General features: G+C 31.6%; 2 protein-coding genes across 2 annotated transcripts in view; both read left to right on the top strand.

The window, feature by feature from the left end:
• The window catches only part of LOC149033763 (muscle-specific protein 300 kDa-like), a 28,635-nt gene extending 17,277 nt beyond the window's left edge, over positions 1-11,358 (top strand). The window contains 11 exon segments of the mRNA XM_089173356.1: positions 408-1,276; positions 1,278-2,093; positions 2,172-2,279; positions 2,491-3,535; positions 3,603-4,399; positions 4,401-9,147; positions 9,225-9,513; positions 9,592-10,111; positions 10,205-10,656; positions 10,723-10,918; positions 11,077-11,358. Coding sequence (XP_089029482.1) covers positions 408-1,276; positions 1,278-2,093; positions 2,172-2,279; positions 2,491-3,535; positions 3,603-4,399; positions 4,401-9,147; positions 9,225-9,513; positions 9,592-10,111; positions 10,205-10,656; positions 10,723-10,918; positions 11,077-11,337 — 10,100 coding nt within the window. The 3' untranslated portion in view covers positions 11,338-11,358.
• A 529-nt stretch (positions 11,359-11,887) lies between these two features.
• Positions 11,888-14,155, top strand: part of LOC107066352 (Muscle-specific protein 300 kDa) — a 63,121-nt gene continuing 60,853 nt past the window's right edge. The window contains 1 exon segment of the mRNA XM_089174160.1: positions 11,888-14,135. Within this exon segment, the coding sequence (XP_089030286.1) occupies positions 12,083-14,135 (2,053 nt within the window). The 5' untranslated portion in view covers positions 11,888-12,082.

Below are 14,155 nucleotides of genomic sequence, written 5' to 3'. Positions count from 1 at the left end.
TATATATATATAATTAAATATATTTAAATATTATTTGCATATTTTAATATTAAGTATAAATAAGTATTTCTCAATCTTTTTACAGTGTATTGTAAAATATATTTGGTTTTAATGGTATTGGTATAAATGAGTTCTTATGATATACAAATTTATAATATTATATTTATATTTATATTTATAATTATATTAATATATCATATAATTGTATTATAATTTATTATATAATATATAATAACACATAATATTAATATATAATTTATAATATACAAAATTATTTTTTATTATTTAACTATATTAGATTATTTTTGAAAAGATACAAACTTGTATAAATATATTTTGTAAATAGATTGAGAAACTCTAATATAAACAATAATATTTTAATGAATTATATTTAAATATATTTTTAGATAAAGAAGAATGCCTACAAATAGATCGTTTCATGAGAGAAACTGGTGAAAAATGGAAAAACGTTTCAGTTGATTTAAGATGCGTACAAAGTATGTTAGACGAAGTGGTCTCATATTGGTCTAAATGGAAGGAAGGATCTAATGAATTTGAAAATTGGTTGAATCGTGCTGAATCAGCATTGCATTTACCTGAAGAAGAAAAAATGGAATTCTTTCAAGATATCAGCATTTGGAAAGACAAACATCAAAAACTATCAGACACTGTTAAATTTTTAATAGTAACTTCAGAAGATGTTGTAGCACTTCGTTTGAAGGAACATTATACAATATTGAGCAACAAATGGGAACACATATTCCAAGAAGCTAAACAATACATGCATGCTGGTGATTTGTTAAGAAATAGAAAGGATTATAGAATGGGTGTTGAAACTTTACAAAATTGGTTGAGAAATGCTGAAGCAGCACTTTCAACAACACAATTGACATCAACCGAACGTATCAAGGAATACGGTGAAAAGTTACAACCACTTTACAATGAGGTTAAAGATATTGAAGAATTATTTAAAAACATCAGCAGAAAATTTCAAACTCTTATACAAGAGTTGTCACGTGACGAAGTAGATAAAATGATGAATACACTTAAAAAAGAAAAGGAAGCATTGGTAAGGGTTCGTGCATTGATTCCAATGCAATGGCATTTGTATCATCAACTTTTGGTACAACGTGAGTCATTGGAAGATGGTAAAAAGGAAATATCAATGTGGTTGGATGAAGCTGAAAAATTATTGAACAGTATTGATTTATCTGGTGGTAGAGATGCCATATTGGCACAATTGGAAAAACACAAAACATTTTTCTCAAGAACTTTAGTATCACAAATCAATGCTAGAATCAAAAAACAAAATATTTGCTAGCATTGTTAAATCTGTTGGTAATAGTGATGACGTTGATACAGGTGAAAATGGTTTGACGTTGAAAGAATTAAATGAAAGATTTGCTAGGGTCTGTCAATTAGCACAAATGTGGGAACAACGTCTTCAAGAAGTCATAAGATGTTTGACCAAATTCAAAGATTGTGAAAGACGAATTTCTGAATGGCTGTTATCAGCCGAAATATTACTTAATGATACACATATTGATAATCGTTCATCTGTTGAATATCACAAAAATTTCTTCAGTAACGTATACGAAAAGTGGATTCAAGATTTGATAAATGCTGCACAAGATTTGAAAAATGTTTTACCTGCTGAACAACAAGCACCTGTTACTGAGACTGTTGAAAGTTTGCAGAAACGTTGGAAGGAAGTATTAACGTTTGCACCTCTTCACCTTATGAAATTAGAATTTCGATTGGATGAAGCAACTTTGCTTCAATATCTCAAAGAAATTGAGATGGAAATTAATTCTGAACAACAAGCATTGATACAAAATGATGATATTGATGGTATATTACAACGAAATAAAGAATTTTTCGTTAATCGTGGTGTTATACAAAACGTTGACAGATGTTTGCAAACATTGAAAAAGATTAGCACCACTTATAGTCAGTTAAAACCAAATGATGACAGTTTGAGTCAAGAGATTGAAAAAACTGAAAATTTGTGGATTGAAACTACCAAGAAAATTGATCATCTTAAAGAACAACTTTATCAGATTCCTCAGCAATGGGCTGCTTACAGAAAAAAAGTATGATTGTTTGATTTGTTGTATTAATTAAATAAATTTCTGTATTGTTTTTATGTTTTATAACAATTTGTTTTCAGATTCGATGAAATGGTACAATGGATGGATCACGTTGACAGTATTTTGAAAACTATTTTACATGAAGTTAATACATTGGAAGAATTTGAAAAAGAGAAAGCTGTTTTTCAGGTATTTATAATTTTATTTTTGTTTATTAATTAATTAAATTTATAAAATATGATATGAAAAAATATATTTGTTCTTGCTGTACGGATAGATTGAAGCTATGACGGTAATTAAACTTTAATTCTCATAATATAATATGATAATAAATGTTATTAAAATGTAAAACAAATAATTCTACTTAAAATTATATATTTATGTTTTATTATTGTTTTAGAAAATATCTAAAGAAGCTGATAACCAACGTGAAGAAATGAAATGGTTAGTTCAAACATTGGATGTACTTATTTCCAATCGTTTGGATCACGAAGCAATTTCTGAACAGAAGAAATTGGAACAATTGATAAGTCGATATAAAAATTTGATACCAACTATAGAAATTACAATGACTAAGACAGATATTTATTCAAAAAGTTACACTTATAGAAAAGTTGTTAGAGAAGCTTGTACACTTTTACGTAAAGTACGTGAACAATCGAAAGAAGATGTTCCATTGGTACATCCTGAAAGTCTTTCAACTGCAGTTGCTCAACAAGAAACTCGTCTTCAACAATTGGAACAACAAAGGGCTAACATAGTTAGCATGTTGCAACGTGGAAAAGATCTTTTGAAAGATCAACATGCACCAACTTTCATTTCTTCTGAGGTTCAACAATTGGAAGTTAATTGGAACGATACTTATGGACAAAGTATTGAAACATTGAAATCTTTGAAAAATACACAAAAATTGTGGAATGCTTATGAAGAACAAAAAGCTGAAATTTTGAAACTCATGAAACAAGCTGAGGAAGAATTGAACAGACTTAAAAATAGTGTTTACAGTGATGCTTCACAAATGTCTGCTGATCTTCAAAACAAACAAGAATTTAGCACAACTTTGGATAAATCTGCTAAAGAAATGATAACCAAATTACGTGAAATTCAATCTAATTTATCTGACGTAACACCAGTTGAGAAAAAAGAATTTATTGAAAAAGAAATTATAGAAACTGAGATGAAAATGGAAACTACGTTGAAAGTTTTACATGAGACGGTTGTTCATCTTCAAGAATATAATTCCAAATGGACCAAATTTCAATCGAAATTTGGTGAATTACAAAATTGGACTCAACAAAAAATCCCACAATCTATGGCAGAAATTGAGAATTATTCAATATCACCGGAAGAACGTTTACAAAAAACTGAACATTTGCAAAAGGAAATTCATGAGAAGATGAAAATCTTGAAAGTTCTCAAAGAAGAATCACAAACACTTAAAACAGGTAAGTTGTCATCATTAAAACACATACATATAATCAATTAAATTCTAACACAATGATTGTTCAACAGATGAGACTGATGATGGTGAGCCCAAACGTTTGGACAAAGAATTGGAAAGTCTTGAAAAAGTTGTAAAATCTCTTCAAGAAAATAATGAAATACAACGTCAAATAGCTGTACAAAATCTTGCAACATGGAAAGAATATGAAGTTGGTATTCAAAAAGTAAAACCATGGGTTGAAGAAGCAGAATCCAAAGTATCATCCATGGGAAGTAAACCAACAAGTCTCGAACAAGCTATCAAAATGTTAAACATTGCTAGAACGTTTGAGAATCAATGTCAACAACAATTACCACAAGTTCAAAATCTGTCATCAGTTAGTCAACAAATTACTGGAAGAACTGCTGCACCTGATGAAATTGATGCAGTTTATAGAAGGTGGAACGTAGTTCATGACATGGCAATACAAATAACAACGAAATTAGACAAATTAGTGTCTTGTTGGAATAATTTTGAAAGTGACACTAAAGAATTTACGGAATGGTTGGAAAAAAGTGAGAAAGCGTCTCTGGTTGTTCCTAACATTCAAACACCGGAAGTCAGCAAACTCGAGCAAGAATTGGCCAATTTGAAAAGTTTCAGTAAATCGATATCTGATCATCAAGCTCAATTGATATCATTGACCCAAGTATCCGATCACATTACTCACGGTTTGTCATTGGAAGGTGCAACTAATTTGAAAAATCGTATGTCAGATTTAAAAGCACGTGTCAGTAAGTTAGCTGACACTGTAAGACATCAAATTAATCTTGTTTCCGATTCGTTATTGGCCAGACAAGAATTCCAAATGAAAATAGCCGATTTTGAAAAATTGGATGGCTACGTTGAAATCAAACATTGCTGATATCAATGAAGTTAACATTGATAACATTGATACAACACTGCAAGCCATTCATGCGTATCTCCAAGAACATTCAGAAAAACAACCAAGTTTTACGGCCATCTATGACGAAGTTAAACGTCTGTCTGGCCAAGGTTCCAAACAAGAAGCTGCAGCTTTGGATGAAATTTATATTTCATTGGCAAATAAATACAAAGATTTAGAAGATGAATTACATCAGAAGAAAAAGATTTTGGAAAAATGGATAGAATTGATGAGTTGGTACAACGAAACAAAAGCTCAATTGGAATACTACAAATACGAAGCTGAAGCACGTAAACCAACAGTCAACGATTTAAACAGATTATCTTTAGAATTGCAAGATGTCCAATCAAAATTAAATACATGGAGAAATCAAGTAGGTGTCATAGACAGTTCATTGAAAGTTCGTATCCGTGACAAACAAGAGAATCCACTAACCGCGTCAGCTTTGGTCAGTGATTTGGAATCCAAAGCTGTCGTATTGGAAACCGAATTATCAGCTAAACGTGAAAAACTAGAAACCCTTGGTGCCAGATGGGATAATTTCAAAAGATTGCAAGAAAAAATTACTGAAGATATCTTAAAAACACAAAGTAGCTTACAAGAAATTACTGACAATGTTGATTCATGCGAACAATTGGCACCAGCTGTTGACAAAATCGAACAATTGATAGAAATACATGAAGGAAAGGAACCCGATAAACAATTGTTACATCGTGAAGCTGACAATTTAATGCAAGAAGATCAAAGAGCTATGACCAATATTCAAGTTGTTTTGTCATACGTTGATGCCAATTGGGAAAAGGTCAGTGTACTACTTCAAGAACAAAAGAAGAAATATGAAGAAATGGATAATGATTGGAAACAATACAAAGAAGCTGAAGAAAAATTGCAAAGATTTATGAACGAATCAACATTGTTATGTCAAAGTGTTAAAGAAGTTCCCGATGATATAACTCAAGCAACAATAGCTTTGGACAAATACAAACGAGCATTGGAAATTGTAAAGAAGGGCAAACAATTTCTGGACAAAATGGAATCGAAAGCTCAACAGATTATGAAAGATGCATCCCTTTTACCCAATTTTAAATCAGATTTGGTAACGTCAAATTTAAATGACAATCGTAAGAAATATCAAGAAACTTATAACAATATTATTGACAAACTTCAACTGTACGAAACTCAATTAATTATTTGGAAACAAATAGAAGAAGCTAAATATGAATTAACAAGATGGCTCAGTGACACCAATGAAGCATTAATGTCAGCTCGTGAATGTTTACTCGATTCTGAAAGTGGACAAATGCGATTGATCAGATATCGTGAAGAATTACCTGCACATTTGCAATTCAAACAAGGAATTGATGCAAAGATTGAACAATTAAAGAAATTAAATAAAAATGCTGACGTACCAACGTTGGATGCTTTGAGAAATTTGTTGGATGATCAATTTAAGATTGTCAAAGATGCAGCAGACAAGTTAGAATCATTGACAATAACATTGAACGAAAAAGAGAAAGATATTAGAAAGGATATTGAAAAATGTAGCGATTTGATATCGAAAATTCGTGAAGAAATTATTAAATGTGACGATTTGACTGGTGAAAATACAAAAATACTTGGTAGAATAAATAAATGTCAAGAATTAAAAGCTAAACTTGACGAATGTGATCATACCTTATCAAAGATTGAAGAAAATCTTGCGATAACAATGTCAGAATATCCAACAATATCGAAATCAACTTTACAAAAGGAACTTCAAGCTTTGATATTGAGAAAAGATGGTGTCAGTAGTCACGCAGGTAAAGTTAATGCAACTTTGGTTGCATTTTTAACGAAATTGTATCACGAAAAGTTTGGTGCATTTCAACGAATGGTTGGAATTCACAAAGAAAAGGTTGCATGGTGCGAACCTGAACAAAGTAGCGATCGTTACAATCTCGAAGTTAAAATGGCATCACTGAACGATGTTGAAATTGGTATTAGTGATTGTGATGTTAGAAAAGATGACGTTGATAATTCATTGAAATTATTAGAAACCGTCGAGAGTCCTGAAATTACAAATGTTTTAAAAATCGAACGTGACAAAGTATCGTTAGAATTGGAATCATTGAAAGAAAATTATAAAAAGATTAAATCAGTGTTAGAACACAATGTAGCATTATGGCAACGTTATGAAAATCTATCTGAAAGTGTCGTTAATTGGTTGAAAGAAAATGAAAATAGAATAAGAGCTGAAGCTTCGATATTATTGAATTTAAATGAGATTGAAAATAAGATCAAAGAAATTGAACAATTGAAAAACATTGCTAAAGATTATCATACAGTTTTGAATGATGTTATTAATCTTGGTGATGATATTAACAAAGTTAGTCCTGAATCTCGTGTTAAACAATACGTGGGACACCTTGACAGTAGATACCAATCGATACTTAAATTTTTGTCACAATATTTGGACAGATTACGTGAATTGAAGGATAGTAGAGACCAATACACAATAAGTACGACTGAATTACAATCTTGGATAGACAATGCTGAACGTAAATTAAAAGTATTCGATGAAATAACTGGTCCCAAACCTATGACCTTTTATCAGTCACGTTTAAAAGAATTGAAAGCTTTTGCTGAAGAAAGAGAAACTGGTCAATCCATCATGAATCATACAGCTGAATTGGGTGAAGCACTTTTTGCAAGAATCACACCAGATTGTCGTGAATTTATCAGAACAGAATTAAGAAATCTACGTAATCGTGTAGATGCACTGACAGATCATGCCAATGTCATTTACAAACGTATCGAAAGTGATATGATGCATCGTTCATCGTTTGAAGATAAATATTCGCAAGTTAAACAATGGGTTATTGATGCAGAATCGAAATTAGGTGACAAACAAATGCTTTTACCAAATCTTCAAGAAAAAAAGCTTGCCTTACAATCGTACAAAGCTATTGCACAAGATGTTAATGTTCATAAAAATATTTTACAACAATTGCAAGATCGATTAGGTAAAACTCCTGATGACGAAGCTAGCGAAATGTTGAGCAGTGTTGTCACAGCTTATGAAAAACTTTCGAACAATGTTGAAGATCGAATTAGAATAGCTGACAAATATGTCTCCAATCATGAATCATATTTGCAAACATTTGAAAAAACACGTGATTGGATTAACACGATAATCAATGAAACTGCACCACTCATTGAAGATCTTCCTGTTGAACGTGACATTGCTAAATCCAAAACAAATTTGATTAAAAATGTTTTACAACGAAAAGCTGAAGGTGATCGTGTATTGTCTGATTGTAATGAACAATTAAATATCATACTTGAACAAACTTCTATACCTGGTCATGCAGCATTGATCAAAGGTTTCGAAGAACAGAAAAAGAATTGGGAAGATTTCTTAGCACGTTGTTCAGCAACCACCGATGTATTGGATCATCTTTTCAATCAATGGTCAGAATTCGAGAAAGTTGTCGAAGATTTAGAAGCATGGACCAAACAAATGGACAGTCAATTGAAAGATCAAAGTTTGAAGAGTACAGAAGAAGCTAAACGATTGCATTTGCAAAAGTTGAAAAATTTGGAAGAGTGTATTGCACAAAAAGGTTCAGAATTTAGTTCAGCGATAAAGAAAAGTCAAAGTATCGAAGGTAGTTCAGATTTATCAACGAGAATATCTCGTCAAGCTACGAAATATCAATCTTTGAGAAACCAAGTGAAAGAATCTGTGACGAGATATGAACAATTTGTAAAAGAACATAGTACGTTTAACGAAAGATACAACGATTTGATGAAATGGATTTCTAATGTTCAAGATGAATTAAAGAAACACAGTGAAATTGTTGGTAATCTTTCGTTGTTGCAAAATAGACAAAAGTCTATTCGTGATTTGAGTGATACTCGAACGAAAGAAAATGCACGTTTTGAATCAGTCATTGATTTAGGTGAAAAACTTTATTCCCATACGTCACCAGATGGCCGTGAAATAGTTAGACAGCAGTTAAGAGATTTGAGAACATTGTGGAATACATTTTCTGAAGATTTACAATCAGCAATGCAAAAATTGGATCAATGTTTGATGCATTTTGCTGAATTCACATTATCCCAGGAACAATTGACTTCTTGGTTACGTGACGTTGAAAGTGCAATGGAACAACACACTGAATTGAAATCATCATTGGAAGAAAAACGAGCTCAACTACAAAATCATAAGATAATGCATCAGGAAATAATGTCCCATCAAAATTTGGTTGAATCAGCTTGTGACAAAGCTCAACAATTGATTGATCAAACCAAGGACACGTCACTGAATATATATTTGCAAACGATCAAACAATTGTTCAATGATATCGTTGCTAAATCTCAACATTTGTTAGAGAATTTGGAAGATTGTGCTGAAAAACATAATTGTTTTAATCTCCAATGCAAATACTTTTCAAATTGGTTGACTGGTGAAAGAGAAAAACTTGCTGAATGCAATGACATTACTGGAGAAAAAAGTGAAATTACACGTCGTTTGGCAACCCTTGCTTTATTGAGGGATAATCAAATACAGGGTGCTGAACATTTTGATAAATTGAAACAACTTAGTTCAGCTATGATGAAGAGTACTGCAATTAAAGGACAAGAACTTATCAATAAAGAAGTGTCAAGCCTAGAAAAGAGCCTTTCACAATATTTAACTGAAATTGGTAAATATTTTTCATATCATATTATCTTATTTTTATTGTGTAATTAAACATCAATTAAATATATTTTTGTTTTAAAGAATCCGTGGAAGAAAAACTAAAAGTTGCATTAAAGAAATGGCAAGATTTCGAGGATCAATTGGAAGCTCATGGACGTTGGTTTTCTTCAATGGAAGCTGCATTTAGAGATCAACAATTGCAACCAACATTGAGTGATAAAGAAGCTAGATTACAAATGTTCAAAGATAAACGTGACGTTATCTTGAAACAAGAACAAGAAATTGATGCATTTGTGGATATATCTCATAATTTGTTGCATTCAAGTGGTCTTGAACGTATTAAAGTTTTAATTTCTCAAATTAGTTACAGGTAATAAGAAATACAAATATATTCTATGTATATATATATATATATATTCATAAATAAACAAATAATAATTTATTTCAGATATCAATTACTTCATACGTTCAGTAAAGAAGTAATAAATCGTTGTCAAAGTATAATAGACGATCATCAAACCTACGAAGACAAATTGAAATCAATCGATGCATGGTTGACACCATTGGAACAAAGTTTAGCAACATTGAAAAGAGAAGACGTTGGTGGTAATCTCGAAGCTAGAGCTTTGTGCTTGCAAACATTATTAGCTGAAAAGGAACAAGCTGAACATCGTTTATCTGGATTAGCTGCAGCTGGTGAAAGAATTTTACCAGATACTTCAGCTCAAGGTCGTGAAATTATAAGACAAGAAATAAGACGTGTAAGAGAACGATGGGATAATCTTGCTGAAGGTATTGCTGAACAACAAAAGAAACAAGACGCACAATCGTTGCAATGGTCAACTTATCAAGAAACATTGCAACAAACTTTACTTTGGTTGAATACCATGGAAAGAGCCATAAAACAAGATCCTCCTGTAACTTGGCCCTCTTTGCAAGAAATCAGATCAAAATTATTGAAAAATAAAGTAAGTAAAACTCACAATACATTTTATGCAACATTGTAAAAGTGAACAAGAAGTATTGTAATGAAACTAATGCATTTTTAAATGAAATTGCAGACGTTGCATCAGGAAATTCTTGCTCATAAACGTATAATTGAAGGAATTTCAGAAAAAGCCAATGCTTTGATCCAAGTTGCACAAGCACCGTTGGATATTCAAGATAAAGTCACATCAGTTTCTGATAGATATGAGAAACTTGTTGATAAATCACAAAAAGCTATAACCAGTTTAGAAGAGTTCCTTGATATATTCCAACAATTTCAAGATCTTTATCGTGCTTATCAGGATTATCAGAAACAACAGTGGGAACAATTGATAAGTTACAGTGATTTTACTGCTAATAAAACTACACTGCAAAATAGATTGGCCAAGGTACTTGAGATTCAGGACAAACAGAATGAAGGTGAATTGAAATTAAATGTTTTGGCAGAACATGTGTCACAAAATGCAAGCAATTTATCACCAAAGGTTTATTACGAGTGTATGAAAAGAGACGTTGCTAATTTAAGGTAATATAAATTTGAAAAAAAATGAAAATAAACAAATTCATTTGAATAATTGTTTGTATTTGTCAGATTTGAGAGTAAAAACTTTGCCAATGCTGTTAACGACGTAATACGTTGCATAGAAGAAAGAATGCAACAATGGAGTGAATATGAAAATTTATTGGAACAGTTGATCATTTGGTTGGCAGATGCTGAAACTTCATTGAAGAATTATTCCATGAAAAATACCATTGAAGAGAAACAAGAACAATTGGAAAAATATCAAGTAAGTTATCCTTAACAAAACTGTATGTATAATCATAATTGGGTTATCTTTAATTACAGTTTTAGAATCTTCTACGTTAATAATTGGAAAAGACAATTTTTTTTTATTTATTATTTTGTTTGATTGAAAAAAAATGTGTAAATAATGAAATTTCTTAGGAACTACAAAAGGTTGCTGAATCTCGGAATACGGATGTAACTGAATTGGTGGCTCTTGGTGCCAACCTTGAACAAGTAAGAGTGAAAATTATCTACAAGCAAATGCCTTGCAAGATGCAAAATGTGAATGGTGCAGGCTTTTTGTTAAAAAAAAAAAAAAAAGAAAAAAAATACAAACATTTCATCACTCTTCCTTGCTATTGTTTTCCTATTACAGTAAATAATAATAATAATTATTATTATCATCAAAAGGCTATTTAAATGCATACTTTCTTATGTGTATAAAATACATACATATTTCTATATATAAATATATATATATATATATTAATTATTATAACGCTCAAATTAATTTATAATATATATTGAATATTATACAATACACGAAGTATAATGCTTTTTAATTTGGTATAATATGATAAAAATATAACTAACAGCTCGTGTATATATAACACATCAACATTACTTTTGTAAATATATTTTAACATGTGATAATTTTGTTAATTATAATTAATGTTGTTATCTGTCTAATACAAATAATTAATATACAAAATATAACCTTTGTTTGCTGCAGTCGTTAATCGCAAATCTAAGGCAGAAAGAAGCAGACTTTGATAAAATGAGATATGATTCATCAGATTTAATACAAATCAGTGGGGAAACTAGATTTTCTTCTAGTGTGCAACAAATCACTTCTAGATTTCAATCAATACAAAGTACTGCTAAGGTAATATGATAAAAATGAAACAATTTAAACAAAAAGTAAACTTATCAATTAAATTATAATCAAATTCTTTATTAAATGTTGCAGGAACTGGTGAAAAAGTGTGAACAAGCTTGTTCAGATCATGCTGCATATTTGGAACGTTACAAACAATGTTCAGAATGGTTGGCTACAGCAAGAGGACGTTATCAATCAGTCGCTGACAATTTGTGTGGCACTCATCAAGAATTAATAGCAAAAGCTGATACTTTGAAGGAACTTTTGGGTAGACAATCATCAGCAATGTCATTATTGAACAGTACAATTGAAACTGGTGAACGTTTGTATCCAACAACCGGTGTAGAAGGAAGAGAAATCATTCGTCAAGAATTATCAGATCTTCAACAAGTTTTAGAAGGATTGTACGACGATATTGCATCAACTGAACGTGATTTGCAAGGTAGAATTGTTAAATGGTCTGGTTTTGATGAATGTAGTGAAGGATTTGAGAAATGGTTGAAAGATGCTGAATCACAATTGAAAGAAGATATTGAATTGAAAACAACATTGGATGAGAAACGTGGACAATTGCAAATTTATCGTTCATTCTTGCATGATGTACAAGTACATCAACAAGATTTGTTAGATTTGTCAGATAAAGCTGATAATCTTCCGGAACGTACGGATAAAATAGATTCTATTATAAACAAATTGAAACGTAGACACGCTGAGGTATTGAAACGTGCAACAACGTTTGTTGAAAGATACGAGGGAATTGTGAGTGATCATCAACAATATAGCAAAGCAGTGTTGGATACACACGAATGGTTGGATGCAACGCACAATGCTGTTAATCTATGGGGTGATACCGAATTGGAACGTGTATCTCTTCATACAAATTTGGATCGTTTGCAAAATCTTTTACATACGCTTCCTGAAGAACAACCCAGAGTACAACAGATTCGTATTCTTGGTGAAAAAGTGATACCCGGTACATTGGAAACTGGTCAAATTAATATAAGATCACAAATTGATTCGTCACAACAAGAATGGGAAGGTTTAATATCAGCTGTTAAGTCGACCATTGAAGCATTGGAAAATAAATTGCAACAATGGAATGAATTTGAAAACTTTAAGGAAAGATGTTTGATTTGGATCAAAGACACGGATACTAAGCTTCACGCTGTTGATTTGAAAGCAACATTTTCTGAGAAAAAAGATCAATTGGAAAAATTACGTTCACTTCAAGGTGAAGTACGTGCTAAAGAACTTGAAATTGATGCGGTTACTGAAAGGGCCCAACAATTGCATAAAAATCTATCCACTCGAACATCTCATATATCCGAATTGAGTATTAAGTATCAACAAATATCAAGTAAGGTTAAAGATTTGAACAATCGTTGGCATCAATTTGTTGCCGTACATCAAGAATTCGATAATCAATTATCCGAATGTAGCAGATGGTTGAACGACATTAAAAACAAATTGGCTTATTGTTCGGATTTGAGTGCATCATCCCAAAAAGATTTGGAAAATAAGATGGAAACCATGCAAGATATATTGTTGTACAAGGAAGATGGTTTTGCAAAAGTTCAAAGTATCGTTGAATTGGCCCAAGCTGTTTTGGCAAACACTGCACCTAGCGGACACCAAGCAATCAACGAATCATTGGCGTATCTTCAAGAACAATGGAGTGCAGTGGCGTCGAAAATGCTCGAAACTAAAACGAATTTGGACGATTCGATTAACAAATGGGCCGGTTTGTTGGAACAAATTCAATCGATTAATAAAACTAACGAATACATGCAAACGTCCTTGGAAGAACTGTCACAATTCCAAGCAACGATGACAGAAAAAAGGAGTCAATTGGAACGTATAAAAGCATTGGAAGAAAAAATCAGATGCGAGAACATAGAAGTTGAAAGTTTGAAAGCTAAAGTTGCTGAGATGATTGCAAGTGGACAACAAGGATTGGCTGCTTCACACGCCCAAGATATTTTGGGTCGATTTGATATGTTGTTTGAAAAAATTAAATCGTTATTGACGGAACGTGAGGAACAATACAAAGATCATCGTCTATATAAAGAAGCGCATGACAATTTGATCAGTTGGCTTAATCGTGCACGTGAAAAGATACCAGCCATGAAACAAAGATCATTGAGTGATAAATTGGCCATTGAAAATGCTGTAGCACCATTGGAAAGTCTTTTGAATAAAAAAGCTCAAGGGGAACTTTTGGTTGAACATTTACAACACACTGGTAAAGTTGTATGTGTTAGTACCAATGCTCAAGGTCAAGAAGTTATCAAAAATGAGATACGTGCATTAACAGAAAGTTTCGAAGGATTATTCAAAGGTAACTTGTGTCTTTTTTTT

This window comes from Polistes dominula, unplaced genomic scaffold (assembly GCF_049000335.1).
Source record: "Polistes dominula isolate Pdom_NZ unplaced genomic scaffold, Pdom_raw_medaka contig_29, whole genome shotgun sequence".
Taxonomy (NCBI): domain Eukaryota; kingdom Metazoa; phylum Arthropoda; class Insecta; order Hymenoptera; family Vespidae; genus Polistes; species Polistes dominula.
This window is presented reverse-complemented; position numbering and strand designations above follow the sequence as displayed.